Source organism: Lethenteron reissneri, unplaced genomic scaffold (assembly GCF_015708825.2).
Source record: "Lethenteron reissneri isolate LAM-NWPU_2019-01 unplaced genomic scaffold, ASM1570882v1 scaffold_1370, whole genome shotgun sequence".
In the NCBI taxonomy this organism is placed as follows: Eukaryota; Metazoa; Chordata; class Hyperoartia; order Petromyzontiformes; family Petromyzontidae; genus Lethenteron; species Lethenteron reissneri.
In genome coordinates this window covers 1-17,951 of record NW_026891081.1, presented here as the reverse complement: position 1 = coordinate 17,951, position 17,951 = coordinate 1, and the positions used below count along the sequence as shown (strand labels likewise).

The window sequence follows — 17,951 nt, the reverse complement described above, 5'->3', positions numbered from 1 at the left end:
CAGACCCTGACGCCTGCTGCTGTATATTTGGAGTTTGCGTGTCTCTCATCATCATCATCACGTGGCTATGAGATGTTAACTACCTCGCCTAGTACGCAGGAGGTCGTGGGTTCGATCCTGACCCTGACGACTGCTGCTGTATATTTTGAGTTTGTGTCCCTCTCATCATCATCACGGTGGCTATGAGATGTCTACCTCGCCTGGTACGCAGGAGGTCGTGGGTTCGATCCTGACCTGACGCCTGCTGCTGTATATTTGGAGTTTGCGTCTCTCTCTCTCATCATCATCACGTGGCTAGGAGATGTTAACTACCTCACCTGGTACGCAGGAGATCGTGGTTCGATCCAGACCCTGACACCTTGTATATTTGGAGTTTGCGTGTCTCTCTCATCATCATCACGGTGGCTAGGAGATGTTAACTACCTCGCCTGGTATGCAGGAGGTTCGTGGTTCGATCCCGACCCTGACGGCCTGCTGTTATTTGAGTTTGGGTGTCTCTCTCTCTCATCATTATCACGGTGGCTAGGAGATGTTAACTACCTCGCCTGGTACGCAGGAGGTCGTGGGTTCTAACCTGACCCTGACGCCTGCTGCTGCTGTATATTTGAGTTTGCGTGTCTCTCTCTCATCATCATCACGGTGGCTAGGAGATGTTAACTACCTCGCCTGGTACGCAGGAGGTCGTGGGTTCGATCCAGACCCTGACACCTGCTGCTGTATATTTGGAGTTTGCGTGTCTCTCTCATCATCATCATCACGGTGTCTATGAGATGTTGACTACCTCGCCTGGTGTACAGGAGGTCGTGGGTTCGATCCCGACCTGACGGCCTGCGCTGCTGTATATTTGGAGTTTGCGTGTTCTCTCTCTCATCTCATCATCACGGTGGCTAGGAGATGTTAACTACCTCGCCTGGTATACGGAGGTCGTGGGTTTGATCCTGACCTTGACGCCTGCTGCTGTATATTGGAGTTTGCGTCTCTCTCTCTCATCATCATCACGGTGGCTAGGAGATGTTAACCTACCTCGCCTGGTACGCAGGAGTCGTGGGTTCTATCCAGACCCTGACACCTGCTGCTCTATATTTGAACTTTGCACATCATTCTCTCTCTCCCCCGATGGCCGTGTGGATTTTTCTCGGGCCCCGCCTGATGATCCCTCCACATGTAAATGAGGTGACACGTGTTGAACAAGAGTCACTTGGCCAACGTGAATGTCCACACGGCGGCGAGAGCCCACTCCGGTGACGGGAAGAGAGTCGCTTCTGAAGAGACGCGGCTACGTCCGTCGCACCTCGCACGGGCCCCTTGTACGGTAAGCAACGAGAAATCATTCCAGTTGAATTTTGATTTAAAGCTTTCGTGACTGCAGCAGGGATTCATCTTCTTGGTTCTTTCGGTAAAGTCACGTAGAAGGGAAATAATAAAATAATACAACTAAAACATTTTTACGTTTCGATTTAAAGCTTTCGTGACTGCAGGGATTCATCTTCTTGGTTCTTTCGGTAAAGTCACGTAGAAGGGAAGTAATAAAATAATAAAAATAAAACATTATACACAATTCCACGACGTTTCGGCCACAACGCAGCACGCCCTCAGGTGGTTTTAACCTGAGGACGGCTGCTTGCGTTGTGGCCGAAACGTCGTGAGAATTGTTTAATTTAATTTTATTATTTCCCTTCTACGTGACTTTACCGAAAGAACCAAGAAGATATTCCAGTTGAACACGAGTCGAAAACACTCACCTTGCGTACAAGCGTCGGGACGTTACCGGGGCCGTCACCGCTGCCGCCGTCACCGTCACTGTCACCGTATCCGTCACCGCCGGTGGCCACCACAGGGCAGGCGGAGGTCTCGGCAGCGGCCCAGAGGCTTCGAGGCGCGTCTCCTGAGCCGGAGGCGGCGGCACCGCGTAGCGGAGAATTTGGAACATCCTGGGAGGGTCTGAGGCGTGCGACATCGCTGAGCGAGAAATGCGCAACTGTGAGGGGAGAGTGTTGTGAACGCTTTGCAATGGCTAAGTCCACCCGGACTTTCTGATTTTAAGATTATTGCTTCATAAGACTCAACACTGCACCATAGACTCAACACTGCACCATAGACTCAGCACTGCACCATAGACTCAACACTGCACCATAGACTCAACACTGCACCATAGACTCAGCACTGCACCATAGACTCAACACTCCACCATAGACTCAACACTGCACCATAGACTCAACACTGCACCATAGACTCAACACTGCACCATAGACTCAACACTGCACCATAGACTCAACACTGCACCATAGACTCAACACTGCCCATAGACTCAACACTGCACCATAGACTCAACACTGCACCATAGACTCAACACTGCACCATAGACTCAACACTGCACCATAGACTCACACTGCCATAGACTCAACACTGCACCATAGACTCAACACTGCACCATAGACTCAACACTGCCCATAGACTCAACACTGCACCATAGACTCAACACTGCCCATAGACTCAACACTGCACCATAGACTCAACACTGCACCATAGACTCAACACTGCCCATAGACTCAACACTGCACCATAGACTCAGCACTGCACCATAGACTCAATACTGCACCATAGACTCAACACTGCACCATAGACTCAACACTGCACCATAGACTCAGCACTGCACCATAGACTCAGCACTGCACCATAGACTCAATACTGCACCATAGACTCAACACTGCACCATAGACTCAACACTGCCCATAGACTCAACACTGCACCATAGACTCAACACTGCACCATAGACTCAACACTGCCATAACTCAACACTGCACCATAGACTCAGCACTGCACCATAGACTCAATACTGCACCATTGACTCAACACTGCACCATAGACTCAACACTGCACCATAGACTCAACACTGCACCATAGACTCAACACTGCCCATAGACTCAACACTGCCCATAGACTCAACACTGCCCATAGACTCAGCACTGCACCATTGACTCAACACTGCACCATAGACTCAACACTGCACCATAGACTCAACACTGCACCATAGACTCAACACTGCACCATAGACTCAACACTGCCCATAGACTCAACACTGCCCATAGACTCAACACTGCACCATAGACTCAACACTGCCCATAGACTCAACACTGCACCATAGACTCAACACTGCCCATAGACTCAACACTGCACCATAGACTTAACACTGCACATGCAAATCATTTATCATCAAAAATCCATGGCAACCGCATCAAAAATCCATGGCAACCGCCTTCACCCCCCCCCTCAAATGGGGGCGGGCGAGGGGGAGGAGCCGAAAGATTTGGCGGGAAACAAACTCCGCGTCACGTGGGAGGGGAGACACCCAAACCTGTTTGTCTCCAAGGCGGGAGGCGATTTTGAGGAAATTGTTAAAGCACAAATTACCAAACTCAACAATAAAACTCCCGATTTATTGGTTCTCTCGGTAAAGTCGCGTAGAAAGGAAGTAATAAACTAATGAAAATTAAACATATACAATAATTGTATTCTAAATATTTTATTATAATAATAAAGCAATTGTATTGTTTAATTTGTATTATTTCCCTTCTACGTGACTTTACCGACAGAACCAAAAAATAAAACTCCCATATTGTTGATTTTTTCGGTAAAGTCACGTAGAAGGGAAATGATAAAATACAAATTTAACATAATACAATAATTTATTATAATAAAATTATTTATTGCTTTATTTTAATTATTTCCTTTCTACGTGGCTTTAAGAATATATCTCTGCAGTTTTATTGTTGAAGTACATTAAATACGGAAATATCAAAGAATATTTTAATGAAAATTTCACCTCAAACGCGATGGCGGAATTTCGAATCCTTCCCGACTCCAGATCGATGTGCGGCTTATCACCAAATCGATTCTCTCCAATCTGGGACTGCAATAACAAACGATTATAGAATCGATCATCGATTCCCAACGCCCCTTTCTTTTACAGCGGTTGAATCGAGTTGCGTTTTGTTCAAGAATCGAATCGATGACAACGCGGTCTGAGTGGCTAAGCCAATAGAAGCGCTCGCTGCTGGAAGGCGCCGTCCAATCAGAGGCGATGGTGGCTCTAGGTGCACGTAGCCTGGCACCAGCTGCACTGATTGTTTGAACCGGTCCCGGGCCTCCCCTAGGTCGCCTCAGCTGGTGTGGTGTGTGAACATCGCCACTGGGGAGACAAAGGCGGCCGGGTAGTAGAGCTAGTAAGATCACGTGAGGAGTTTATACGTCAAGGACGTTATTATATTATATATTTATTTTTTAAAAATTAAGTAATTTTAATGCTTTGTAAATAAAAACAACAATTTGCTAAACCTTGGTCACAATATCTGGACTTGCCTTCATGTAAATCAACGCATAGATTTCTGTTGATATGATTGTGGTTGTACTTTATTAATCCGTAATCTCAAACATTACATACAATAAAGCAGAAATGGTTAAAAAAAAAGTTAAAACAGAGCAATGTAATACAATACACTATTAGACTTTATTGTAAAAAAATATAATTATAAAAGTCCATCCCATGTGTTGGTGAATTTGTAAATGTTTTAGGCAGGAAATGGCAGGAAATTAGTTTTCAAATTTAGATATTTTTTCTGGGGAGGGGACCCCAGACACCTGGAAAATCTGCCCCCCCCCAATGTTGTCTCCACGGCTACAGCCTTGCACTACACTATACACTACTACACTATACACTACTACACTATACACTACTACACTATACACTACACTATACACTACACTATACACTACTACACTATACACTACTACACTACACTACACTATACACTACACTACACTACTACACTATACACTACTACACTATACACTACACTATACACTACATACACTACTACACTACACTATACACTATACACTACACTATACACTACACTATACACTACACTATACACACTACACTATACACTACACTATACACTACACTATACACTACTACACTATACACTACACTATACACTACACTATACACTACACTATACACTACACTATACACTACACTATACACTATATCACTACACTATACACTACTACACACTACACTATACACTACACTATACACTACTACACTATACACTACACCACTACACTATACACTACTACACTACACACTACACTATACACTACTACACTATACACTACACTACACACTACACTATACACTACACTATACACTACTACACTATACACTACTATACACTACACTATACACTACTATACACTACACTATACACTACTACACACTACACGATACCTTACCTATGAAAGTCATCTTTCGTCTGTGTCTGTCTGCCTGTTTGCGCGGGTACCTTGTGACGTGTTTCACTTACAAACTGTGGGGTTTTACGCATCGAAAAAGTACACAGATACCACACCGTATGCCCCGCGACGGAAAAGCGCTATTCGTATTTCACATCTGTCAAGTTTAAAGTGGTTAAATTAACAATGTATTCCCTTTCATTAGCACAGGGTGGTGCCAGGCCACGCATCTGCGCATGCGCGAGAAAGTCGCCTCCGCTGAGGTGAATTCTTCAGTGTGATGTCCTCTTCTCCCCAATGTGTGCAGCACTTACTACTATAGGGTCGGTAGCAGAGGTTGCAACCGGGTACCCGATACCCGTACCCTACCCGATACCCGGCTACCCGTACGGGTACGGGTACCCGTTTGCGACCCTGGTGCGGCCGGGTACGGGTAGACCGTGAGTCATTGGTGAGTAACTGTTTGTCACTCATTTCCCAACGTCTTGTCTCTTCTCACAATTCAAGTTCCTAGAATCAACCCACTGGCGCCTGCAACATGGCTTCATCCCAGAGGTCGCAATCAGGTACCCGATACCCGTACCCTACCCGTACCGGCCGGGTACGGGTACGGGTACCCGTTTGCGACCTTGGTGCGACCGGGTACGGGTAAGGAATCAAAACCCGTTTGTGACCTCTGGTCGGTAGATACTACTATTATAGTCCTTGGATGAAATTATTGTAGAGCGGGTGGGGGGATGGTGGTGGGGGGGGTATTGCCCAGCCACAGCCTGGCTAGGGGCTCTGCACGGGACTAAGCCTCACCACTACACGCTGTGAAGTTAGTACTATTATAGAGTTTGGATAGCTACTACTACAGCCGGTGGATAAACTATACACTACACTATACACTCCACAGTAGTGCCGTACTGCGTAATGAATTGGCACGGTCTGTTCCTGTTGTACTAAACCTAACTAAATGGCTGTGTCGGGTGGTGGCGGGTTTAACGACGGTGCAACATTTATATATTTATTATTTATCTATTTGGTTGTCTACGTCATTGTCGTTGTTTTCTTTGCATTCCCCCCGCCAGATTCGTCAAGCAAGAAATGGACGATAATGCAGCACTTGGGAAGCGGCCAGACTCTACGGAGAGCCTGCAAGACATCGATGCTGGTGAGCACGGTGGCACCACGGTGGATAGCAGACGTTGACTACCTCGCCTGGTATACGGAGGTCGTGGGTTCGATCTCTCTCTCATCATCATCATCACGGTGGCTATGAGACGTTGACTACCTCGCCTGGTATACAGGAGGTCCTGGGTTCGATCCCGACCCTGACGCCTGTTGTACAATGCTCCACCACACCGTCCTCCCCGCCCGTCCGTACCTTTGCAGCAGACAAGAAGACCGCAAGCGCTGCCGGTGACAGGCGGCACGCGTGCGGGCAGTGCGGCTTTCCCCACTTCGAGACGCACACGGGCGAGAAGCAGTACGTGTACGCCGAGTGCGGCAAGGGCTTCGCGCACGACTTCAACTTGAACCTGCGAGTGAGGTCGCACATGGACGAGAGGCCGTACGTTTGCGAGGAGTACGGGAAGGGCTCCGCGCAGGCCTGCAACTTGAACCTGCGAGTGAGGTCGCACACGGACGAGAGGCCGTACGTTTGCGAGGATTGCGGGAAGAGTTTTCCCGGCTGCTCCGACATGAAGAGGCACGCCAGGACGCACGCGGGCGAGAGAACGTACGTGTGCGACGAGTGCGGGCAGGGGTTCACGCAGGTGGACAGCTTGCACGTGCACGCAAGGAAGCACACGGGGGAGAGGCCGTACGTGTGCGCAGTGTGCGGCAAGGGGTTTGCTTTGCGTCGCCACCTTCAGCGGCACTCGGTGACTCACGGGGAGTGAGTCTAGCTAGGGAGGGGGTCTAACCGAATACGTTTGGTGGTGCACACTGGGAGGCACGCACGCGGCCGTGAGAGGCTGTGAGCTCGGGGGGCGTCGGGAATTATTTCAAGAAACAAATCTACACTACTATACACTACACTACTATACACTACACTACTATACACTATACACTGCACTACTATACACTACACTACTATACACTACACTACTATACACTACACTACTATACACTGTACACTACACTACTATACACCACTACTATACACTATACTATACACTACACCACTATACACTACACTACTATACACTACACCACTATACACTACACTACTATACACTACACTACAATACACTACTATACAACCACACTACTATACACTACACTACTATACACTACCTATACACTACTATACACTACACTACTATACACTACACTACTATACACTACACTATTATACACTACACTATACACTACACTACTATACACTACACTACTATACACTACACTACTATACACTACACTACTATACACTACACTACTATACACTACACTACTATACACTACACTACTATACACTACACTACTATACACTACTATACACTACACTATACACTACTATACACTACTATACACTACACTACTATACACTACTATTACACTATACACTACTATACACTACACTATACACTACACTACTATACACTACACTACTATAACTATACACTATAATGACGATGGTAAATAAAGTGCTATGACTTGCGCAGAGAACTTGGATTGAAGTGAGGGTGATTTGCGCAGCGTCAACCTCACTCTCTCGACCAGCCGCATCTGTACCCAGTGGCGAGACGTAGTCAAGACGACTGGAGATGGTCCTGGTTGCAGTGGAACTGTGGAAGGTCCCAAAGACCCGTTTTGGTGGAAATTTCCTCCACCAGGGGTTCCACACGCCCAGGCTCAGACTAGCCGAGTTTGCCGGGTTAGTTATCCGCCGCCCGGGGTCGGCGTTGGCAGCTGCTGACTGTAGCGACTCACCAGGGATGTTGAGCTGGTGTGCGCCTACGGTAGCAGCTAGAGGGCCGGGCCAGATGGAACCAGCCAGAGGCACAACTAGCTGGTCAGACACAAATTAACACAGTACACACACACAGTACACACACACAGTACACACACACAGAGTACACACACACAGTACACACACACTACACACACACTACACACACACTACACACACACAGAGTACACACACACAGTACACACACACTACACACACACTACACACACACAGTACACACACACAGTACACACACACACAGTACACACACAGTGTACACACAGAGTACACACACAGAGTACACACACAGTACACACACAGTACCACACACTACACACACAGTACACACACTACACACACTAGCAATCTAAAGCAACGCAGTAAATTCAAGAAGCAATGTTCTAAAGCCAACAGCCGGTCAACTTTAATCTTCGCCAGACACTTCACCACGGCCAATGCGCCAATATAAATTCCGCAACATTTAATGCTGCCTTGTGAAATACAAACACAACTCAATTAATTGTCATGTCCATGCTCATTTCAGATTAAGACCGGTCGCACAAAAGCACCCATTTCAGGAAACAATTTAAAGTCCGACTTAACAGACATGTTTTGCCTTCATCCATTAGACTAAAGTAAAAAACTTTCTTTAAAATTATAAACGTCTAAAGTGTTCAACCAAACGCGGTGTGTACCTTGTGTACACACCATAAACATTGCAAGAATCGCGTATCAATTAACAAAACCCACATGCAGACTTTTTGGTTCTTCCGGTAAAGTCACGTAGAAGGGAAATAATAAAACATAATAAAATACAATTCTCACGACGTTTCGGCCACAACGCAAGCAGCCGTCCTCAGGTGAAGAACAGGTCTGTCGGAAAGACAGCGTCTGAATGAAACACCACCAGGTTTGGCAGCGTATATTGCTGTGTATATTGCTGCCAAGCTTGGTGGTGTTCATTCAGACGCTGTCTTTCTGACAGACCTGTTCTTCACCTGAGGACGGCTGCTTGCGTTGTGGTGAAGAACAGGTCTGTCGGAAAGACAGACGCTGTCTTTCCGACAGACCTGTTCTTCACCTGAGGACGGCTGCTTGCGTTGTGGTGAAGAACAGGTCTGTCGGAAAGACAGACGCTGTCTTTCCGACAGACCTGTTCTTCACCTGAGGACGGCTGCTTGCGTTGTGGTGAAGAACAGGTCTGTCGGAAAGACAGACGCTGTCTTTCCGACAGACCTGTTCTTCACCTGAGGACGGCTGCTTGCGTTGTGGTGAAGAACAGGTCTGTCGGAAAGACAGACGCTGTCTTTCCGACAGACCTGTTCTTCACCTGAGGACGGCTGCTTGCGTTGTGGCCGAAACGTGGTGAGAATTGTATTTTATTATGTTTTTATTATTTTATTATTTTCCTTCTACGTGACTTTACCGAAAGAACCAAGAAATGAATCCCTGCAGTCAACGAAAAGAATCTTTAAATCGAAACCCACATGCAGTCCTTAACGTAACGTTTCTTCAGACCCAACAACATTTTTTTTTAAATCAAACAAACCCCCGATATGTGTACGCTCTGGGTGTGAGCTGTGGTTCTCTGCAACCTGCAACAACAACAACAACAGCAGCAGGGAGGCGGCATTGGCGACGTCAAGAAGCAACACGACAGATCGTGGTCAAACCCCGCAAAGGGCTGGATTGTCACTTGGAGAAATTGCCGATTGTGGCCGACATTTCTCCGTGTCATCCAATCTCTAACGTGGGGCACGAGAGCGTTGACAAGCGACTGCCGTTTGAAAACAAACTCCTCCACATCTTTATCTCACCGGGTGAGACCCACGCAGCTGTGCGAGCGCTCTTTGATTTAGAAGTTGTTCACGATATAATACGCAAATTATATCACACTGGTCAACAAAACAAAACAACAACATGTAGTTCTGGCCTGGACTTTTGCAGCTGTTCTGGACTAAATTCAGGGTGCCGATTTCAAATCTGATCTCAGATTTGCTCCGCCGTCGCATCTCATTTTTATGCTATCGGCATACCCCGTCAAATGGTCTCTCTCTCATCCTCCACGGAGCAGCGTGTTCTCACGAGGAGAACCTCACAAGCAACATCAACAGACTTCCGTTATCGTGTTGCAGCCGGAAAGACAGCGTCTGAATGAACACCACTAAGCTTGGCAGCGTATATTTAAGCTGGGTTAGAGGAGGAAGAGCGCCTTGACAAAGGGACTCACATATCACAGAGGAATGTAGTATATTTATAGGAAATTCAGATATGGGATTAGTCACTACTTGTGGAATGTGTAGGAGGTGGGCGGGGGGTTTCAAAGTCATATTATGCAGGATTAGCAGCATCAAAAGGGAGGGAGTAGGGGTAGCATTAATAAAGGGAAGGAATCATATTCTTAGGTTTTTTTCGATAAAGTCACGTAGGTAAAAAAATTTAAATTAATAAAAGTTAAATAAAAAAAGCTTCCGGAAGCTTGGTGTTGCCTCCGAAACGTCGTGATTTTTATTTTATGTAACTTTTATTAATACATTTTTTTTTTACCTACGTGACTTACCGAAAAAACCTAAGAATACGAATCCTTGCAGTCACGAAAGCTTCAAATCTAGAAAGGGAAGGAATGTTAATAGTATGGGAGCTGCAGCAACTAAGGCCACCACGTAAAAAAACTAAAATATAAACTACATCAGTATCATCAATATACTAAATATACTCTCCAATAAGCCGAGCTGCTGTCACCGTCACCGTGGTCGTCACCTGTCTAGGCTGCACCTCGGCCAGAGGAGGGGAGGTCCGCCCCGAACGTCGCCACGTTCAGGCGCCGCTGCTCCGCCAACGTCACGCGGCAGTTCCTGGCGGGGCGGGAGGAGGAGGAGGGGGGAGGGGCGGGGGGTGGGGGGGTGAGCACGGCTGGTCAGAGGTCGCAGATGGGTTTTGATTCCTTACCCGTACCCGGCCGCACCAGGGTCGCAAACGGGTACCCGTACCCTACCCGTACCCTACCCGTTCATTACCCGTACCCTACCCGTACCCTACCCGTACCCTACCCGTACCCTACCCGTCCCTACCCGTTCCCTACCCGTACCCTACCCGAAATGAGTGACAAACGGTGACTCACCAGTGACTCACGGCCTACCCGTACCCGGCCGCACCAGGGTGGCAAATGGCTACCATTGGAACCTCATTTGCCAGCAAAAAATATATAATTGGTTTTTTACCCTTTTATCTGGCAAACAAAACTGACACCTTTGCATAGACCACAATACCTGCAGCCATAATGCGTCATCTGGTCCAACCCATGTGAAACTAGGCTCTAAGGAAAGCGGTCTCGGGTGTGGACCAATCAACTTCAAGGACAGTGCATACATTATCAGAGTTGTCTTTTTTGTTTGCATTATGACCGCAGGTATTGTGGTCAATGCAAACACGACTCCTCGTAAAAAAGGTGTCAGTTTTGTTGACAGATAAAAGGGTAAAAAAACAATGATCATATTCTGCTACTGCTGACAAATGATGTTCCAATGGTCTAAACCCGACATCAGAGAGGTCTCTGCACGGCTCCACGCCATCCTGCGTCTAGACAAATGTTCGTCTGGTGCCCAGTCAAAGAGTTGCACGTCCTTCTCTTATTCTCGGGGCTGGGATTTTTTCCGAATCAAGTGCAACTACGCAATTCACGCGGCGTGCAATTTTTTTTGGCGCGCCGATTCAAGTTAACGTCACACATTTTGCGACGCCCAAACTTTCCAGATGTGCCAGGAACGGCACAAACAATTTGCCCAAGCTCTGTCATCCTATAATGGGATGGTTAGGCCAAACTCCGTTTGTGAGTTCTATACACGAGGTGGGGGGTGGGGGTGGAACAGCAACACCATCTCCGCACAGACGGAGACGGAGCCCGCTTGCTGTACTGCCGCCTCCCCCATCGCCTCCCCCAGCAGGCGTTGCACTTGAAGGCGAGGAGATCCACAAGAACACACACACACCACGAGCGAGTGGCAGAGGCGGCCGTTACCTCCCGCCGTCTTTGGAAATGTTGTCAAAGAAGCTCCTGGTTTTGTCGTAGAAGCAGCCGTCCAGGAAGACGGGGGAGCTCGTGCGGGGACCCCTCAGCTTGTCCGCTGCTCAAGGGGAGACGCAACGGCAGAAGTGAGGGGGTGGCCTGGACAATTAAACACACAAAGATCCGCCCCCCCCACCCAACTCAAGACTCCACTGGTCAACACACATTCAGACGCTGTCTCCTCGACAGACCTGGTCTTCGCCTGAGGACGGCTGCTTGCGTTGTGGCCGAAACGTCGTGAGAATTATTTAATGTTTTATTTTTATTATTTTATTATTTCCCTTCTACGTGATGACTTTACCGAAAGATCCAAGAAGATGGTCAACACACTTTTACTGGCATAAGGTATTCCAACGGTTTTAAGGTAATTTAGTTAGTCAACATCTCCTAGCCACCGTGATGATGATGATGAGAGAAACACACAAACTCCAAATATACAGCAGCAGGCATCGTCAGGGTTGGGATCGAACCCACGCCCTCCTGCACACCAGGCGAGGTAGTTAACATCTCATAGCCACCGTGATGATGACAAGTTTGCAGTCGGTACCACATTGAGAAGTGTGTCAAAATTGAGTGACAAGATTTCTATTCTATGAGATCTCTTTTACCATTGGCAAAATATAGTAGTAGGTTTTTACCCTTTTAAACTGGTACAAAACTGACACCTTTATTCAAGGCATCATGTTTGCAATAACCACAACACAAGTAGTCAAAAAAGCAAACAAAAAGAAGCAACTCTGATAATGATGATAAGGACAGTGCATATTATTATCATTATCAGAGTTGCTTCTTTTTGTTTGCTTTGTTGACTACTTGTGTTGTGGTTATTGCAAACATGATGCCTTGAATAAAGGTGTCAGTTTTGTACCAGTTTAAAAGGGTAAAAACCTACTACTAAGATTTCTATTTTGCCGATACAGCAGCGGAGGACGAAGTGAGTTGTTGAGTGGCGGCAGCGTGTGAGTGAGTTCCCCCACCCCAGTATGACGCAGCTTTACCAAGTTTGCAGTGGGTACCACATTGGGAAGTTTCTAAAAATTGAGTGACAAGATTTCTATTTTGACGATACAGCAGCAAAATTAAAATTAATCGAAACGTCGTGATTTTTTATTTTTTTTATTTTTTTTTATTTTACTTTTATTAATTTTAATTTTTACCTACGTGACTTAGTTGTTGATCAGTGGCGGCAGCGTGTGAGTGAGTGCCCCACCTTCTCTCCGCTTGGCCTCCCTGCCCCGGAACTCCCTGTCCAGCGCCTCGCGGTCCAACTTCGCGTTGGCGCTCAGCAAAGTCAAACTCCGCGTCCAACTCAACGCACGGCTCCGGTGCCCCACGGGGAGTCTGGGCGGCAATCCGCTTCGTGCTCCGACACCGTCGCTGCTGACGCTTGGGGGGACGTCTGCACCCCCAGCTCCACCGTGGCGCTCTTCCTCGCGGCTGTGGGAGATAGTGCAGCTGCGTGTGAGTGTGTGAGTGTGTGTGTGTGAGTGTGTGTGTGAGTGTGTGTGAGTGTGTGTGAGTGTGTGTGTGAGTGTGTGTGAGTGTGTGTGTGATTGTGTGTGTGTGGTGTGTGTGAGTGTGTGTGTGTGAGGTGTGTGAGTGTGCGTGTGTGCGTGAGTGTGTGCGGTGTGTTGAAGTGTGCGTGTGTGCGTGAGTGAGTGTGTGCGTGAGTGTGTGAGTGCGTGTGTGAGTGTGTGTGTGTGCGTGTGAGCGTGTGAGTGTGTGCGTGTGTGTGTGTGAGTGTGTGTGAGTGCGTGTGTGCGCGTGTGTGTGTGTGCATGTGTTTTTCACTATAAATCCTTTATATGCGTGGCATCGGTTTTATTTTATTATTCATTTCTGTTTTTCTTGAGTAAGAGTTTCATTTTTATCACATTGGTATTTTAAATTAAATATGAAATTTTTTTACGAACATTAATTGTCACGCACAACGAGTCTGTGTGCAAAATGTCAGCTCGATCGGATCATGGGAAGTGGGTTAAAAAACGACCGAAAATTTTTGCATGGTCGTAAGCGCGCAAGCAAGCAAGCTAACTTAATATAAAGGATTTAAACAAGTATAACCCGTAAAAACTAAGTTTTTCACTATAAATCCTTTATCTGCGTGGCGGGCTAGAGTCCTCTCGGTCCTCTGGCTTGAGATGGCTGCCACCTATGGGTCAGATGATTGCGTGGCAGCATTAAGAAATTGGTAATTAAATATAATTTTTGTCCTAAAAAGTGTAAAATTTTGGAAAAAAAATTCACGAACATAAATTGTCACGCACAACGAGTCTGTGTGCAAAATATCAGCTCGATTGCATCACGGGAAGTGGGTTAAAAAACGGCCGAAAGATTTGCACGGTCCTAAGCGCGCAAGCAAGTGAACTTAATATAAAGGATTTAAATAAAAAAACATCGGATTTCCGTACGACGTCAGGATAAGCTCCGTTAGCGAGCACCTGCAAAGGCTGCTGGCTGCAAGAGGGGGCGGGCGGGCGGGCGGTACAACGCCCGGCCACCTTTGCATCCCCAGCGTTTACCGCGCCGCCCGTACCTGTGGCTCCTCCGTGTGCAGGCCGCCGCCCGTCCGCCGTGTCCCGCACGAGCCGGCGGGCTCCGCGCGTGCCGCCCCCGTGGCCGCCGCGGGCTCCGTGCTGCGTGTCCCGCAGGGGGCGGGCGCCCCGTGACGAGGAGGACTGGACGGGGGCGAGGGTGGGTGGTCACGCAGCGACGGGATCAATCGTAGCGTGTCCAGTAACAACAAATATGATAATTGGTTTTTTATCCTTTTGTAATGCGGGCGTAAACGGCCCTCCGGAAGTGACGTCATGAGGGGAGGAGTTAGGTCACGTGGGGGAGAGGGGTTAAGCTATAGAGGGAGGGAACCGGAAGAGGAAAGGGAGTGATGGGAGACCAGGAACGAGAGAGGCCACGAAGGGCGAAAGCGGAGGGTGGCGAGATCGCCACGGACACGGGGAGCGAGGATCGGCACCGTCGGCCAGCGGTGACCGACCCGAAGCAGCGAGGAGGCTGCAGTCAGCAGCGGGGCTGCATACAGAGTCAGCAGCGGGTCTGCATACGGAGTAGCAGCCAAGAGGGTCTGCATATAGAGTAAGCAGCGGGGATCTGCACAGGGAGTCAGCAGCGAGTCTGCAGGGAGAGGAAGGAGGTTACAATAGAGAAAGCAGAGAGTCTGCAGGGAGAGGAAGGAGGCTACAATAGCGATAGCAGCCGGGGGCTACAAATAGAGTGTCTATAAGAGAGTGCCGTGTGGGAAAAGACAAGAACCCAATAAAGGACACGAAGTCAGAGAGAAGCGTCCGAGTCCTTTATTACACTTTTATCTGGCAACAAAACTGACACCTTTTTTACAAGGAGTCATGTTTTGAGTTGTGAGCCTTTTGGCGTCATCTGGTCCAACACCATGTGAGACTGGCCTCAAGGAAAGCTGTCTCGGGTGTGGACCAATCAACTTCAAGGACAGTGCGTACATTATCAGAGTTATGTTTTTTGTTTGCATTCCAACTGCAAGTATTGTGGTCTATGCAAACATGACTCCTTGTAAAAAAGGTGTCAGTTTTGTTGCCAGATAGAAGGGTAAAAAAACAATTATCATATTTTTCTACTGGCAAATGAGGTTCCAATGGTGTAAATGCTTTACTCCGAGCTCTCATACTCTGATGGTGCATTGTCTTTGAGTTGTGCGCCTTTTGGCAGTCATCTTGTCCAACTCCATGTGAGACTAGGCTCTAAGGAAAGCTGTCTCGGGTATGGACCAATCAATTTCAAGGACAGTGCATACATTATCAGAGTTGTGTTTTTTTTTGCATTCCGACCGCAGGTATTGTGGTCAATGCAAACACGACTCCTTGTAAAAAAAGGTGTCAGTTTTGTTGCCAGATTACAGGGTAAACAACCAATGATCAGAGTTAAATATCTCGGTGGGGTCCTGCCCGCTAAAGTAACCAACCAGTTTGGCGGCGAAGAGAACGGCTGCCCCCCTCTCACCTGCACGACGGCCAGGTGGGGGTGCAGAGCGGAGAGCGGGCACCCCAACTCCGCCAGGTCCTTGATCTCGCTGGCACGGAAGATGATGTAGTCGTAGATCTCCTCGCGAGGGGCGACGGCTCGCTCGGCGGGGCGACCCTCCGTGCCGCACACACGCACTGCGCACGCACAAAGACGCCGCTAACGCCGCTAACGGTGCCGTGGTGGTGGTGGTGTGTGGGCGCCACCGTGGTGAGAAGTGAACCACCTCGCCTGGTGTCTATCGGAGGTCGTGCGTTTCATCCCAACCCTGGCGTCGGTTTTTGTCTATCACATCGGGTTTTTGAGATGATGTCAAATATTGCATTTTCAAAAAAAACTTGCGGAAGAAAAATATTAAGTGAATGTGGATATCTACGTAAAATGATATTGTAAACACACTATCCTAAAATACAGCACCGTATTTTAACACGAAAGCAATCACTGACTTTTTTCGATTTAAAGCTTTCGTGACTGCAGGGATTCATCTTCTTGGTTCTTTCGGTAAAGTCACGTAGAAGGGAAGTAATAAAATAATAAAATAAAACGTAATAAAATAATTCTGACGACGTTTCGGCTACAACGCAAGCAGCCGTCCTCAGGTGAAGAACACAAAACTTTAAGATCCTTCAACAAACTCCGGGATAATCGAGTCTCTCACCTTTCTGAAGAGATGCCACGACTCTAAGCTTAAATAGACGTTCCAAGCCTGGGGCGTGTCATTCAGACTCTGTCTTCTCGACAGACCTGTTCTTCACCTGAGGACGGCTGCTTGCGTTGTGGCCGAAAAGTCGTGAGAATTATTTTATTATGTTTTATTTTTATTATTTTATTATTTCCCTTCTACGTGACTTTACCGAAAGAACCAAGAAGATGAATCCCTGCAGTGGGGCTGGGTGGGGAGGGGCTGGGTGGGGAGGGTGGGGCTGGGTGGGGGGTGGGAGGGCTGGGTTGGGAGGGGCTGGGTGGGGAGGGTGGGGCTGGGTGGGGCTGGGTGGGGAGGGGCTGAGTGGGGAGGGGCTGCTCACCCCGTGGTGCCCTTATAAAACTCAACGTTTCACCTACTCACGCCGCCTTGTGCTGCCCGCCCTCACAGTCGGCCATGTTTGCAGAACACAGCACGCCCCACGCCCTGGTCACCGTCGTTGACCCTGGCCAACGTGTTCCTAGCAGCTCCCTCCGCAAGGAGCAGGGAAGTGTTTAAGCCCTCACCCCCTTTGACCCGTGACCCCCCCCCCACCCCCTGCGTGACCTTTGGCCAAGGCGACGGTGCAGTCGTCCGTGTTGACCCCGCTCAGGGTGCCCTCGTAGCGGATGCCGGCCATGGAGATCAAGCTCGTCCTGCTGCCCAAGCACAGCGTCCACGTGGCCATGATGCTGCTGCTCCTGCTGATGATGATGCTGATGTTGATGATGCTGCTGATGATGATTCTGATGATGCTGCTGCTGATGATGCTGCTGATGATGATGATGCTGCTGATGATGATTCTGATGATGATGCTGCTGCTGCTCGTAGCCGCCGCCGGCTCGAGCTGCGGGAGACAACAAGAGGGGGGTGGGGCCGGGCAGGAGGAGGTGATGATGGTGATTGTGTTGATGATGTTGTTGATGATGATGGTGTTGTTGATGTTGTTGATGATG

At 48.2% G+C, this 17,951-nt stretch overlaps 2 protein-coding genes across 2 annotated transcripts; one reads left to right on the top strand and one right to left on the bottom strand.

The window, feature by feature from the left end:
• The first annotated feature begins 5,534 nt into the window (after positions 1–5,534).
• Positions 5,535–7,184, top strand: LOC133362100 (zinc finger protein 239-like). The gene is made up of 3 exons (XM_061581063.1): positions 5,535–5,575; positions 6,372–6,454; positions 6,676–7,184. The coding sequence occupies exons 1-3, from the start codon at positions 5,535–5,537 to the stop codon at positions 7,182–7,184; spliced, it is 633 nt and encodes a 210-aa protein (XP_061437047.1).
• Positions 7,185–11,000: 3,816 nt separating this feature from the next.
• Positions 11,001–17,683, bottom strand: LOC133362099 (protein LSM14 homolog A-like). Its single transcript, XM_061581062.1, has 6 exons — positions 17,563–17,683; positions 16,293–16,450; positions 14,839–14,980; positions 13,513–13,701; positions 12,255–12,360; positions 11,001–11,091 (listed from the first exon to the last, which is right to left on the bottom strand). Exons 1-6 carry the CDS (start codon positions 17,681–17,683, stop codon positions 11,001–11,003), a joined length of 807 nt encoding a protein of 268 aa, XP_061437046.1.
• Between the last annotated feature and the right edge of the window lie 268 nt (positions 17,684–17,951).

Coding starts and splice junctions, on each gene's coding strand:
- LOC133362099 (XM_061581062.1), bottom strand. CDS start 17,683: ATGGCCACGTGGACGCTGTGCTTGGGCAGCAGGACGAGCTTGATCTCC. Junction 14,981..16,292: donor CCCACCTGGCCGTCGTGCAG/GTGAGAGGGGGG, acceptor GCCCCCGTCCAG/TCCTCCTCGTCACGGGGCGC. Junction 11,092..12,254: donor ATTTCCAAAGACGGCGGGAG/GTAACGGCCGCC, acceptor CCGCCCCGCCAG/GAACTGCCGCGTGACGTTGG.
- LOC133362100 (XM_061581063.1), top strand. CDS start 5,535: ATGCGCGAGAAAGTCGCCTCCGCTGAGGTGAATTCTTCAGT. Junction 5,576..6,371: donor GCTGAGGTGAATTCTTCAGT/GTGATGTCCTCT, acceptor TCCCCCCGCCAG/ATTCGTCAAGCAAGAAATGG. Junction 6,455..6,675: donor CCTGCAAGACATCGATGCTG/GTGAGCACGGTG, acceptor GTACCTTTGCAG/CAGACAAGAAGACCGCAAGC.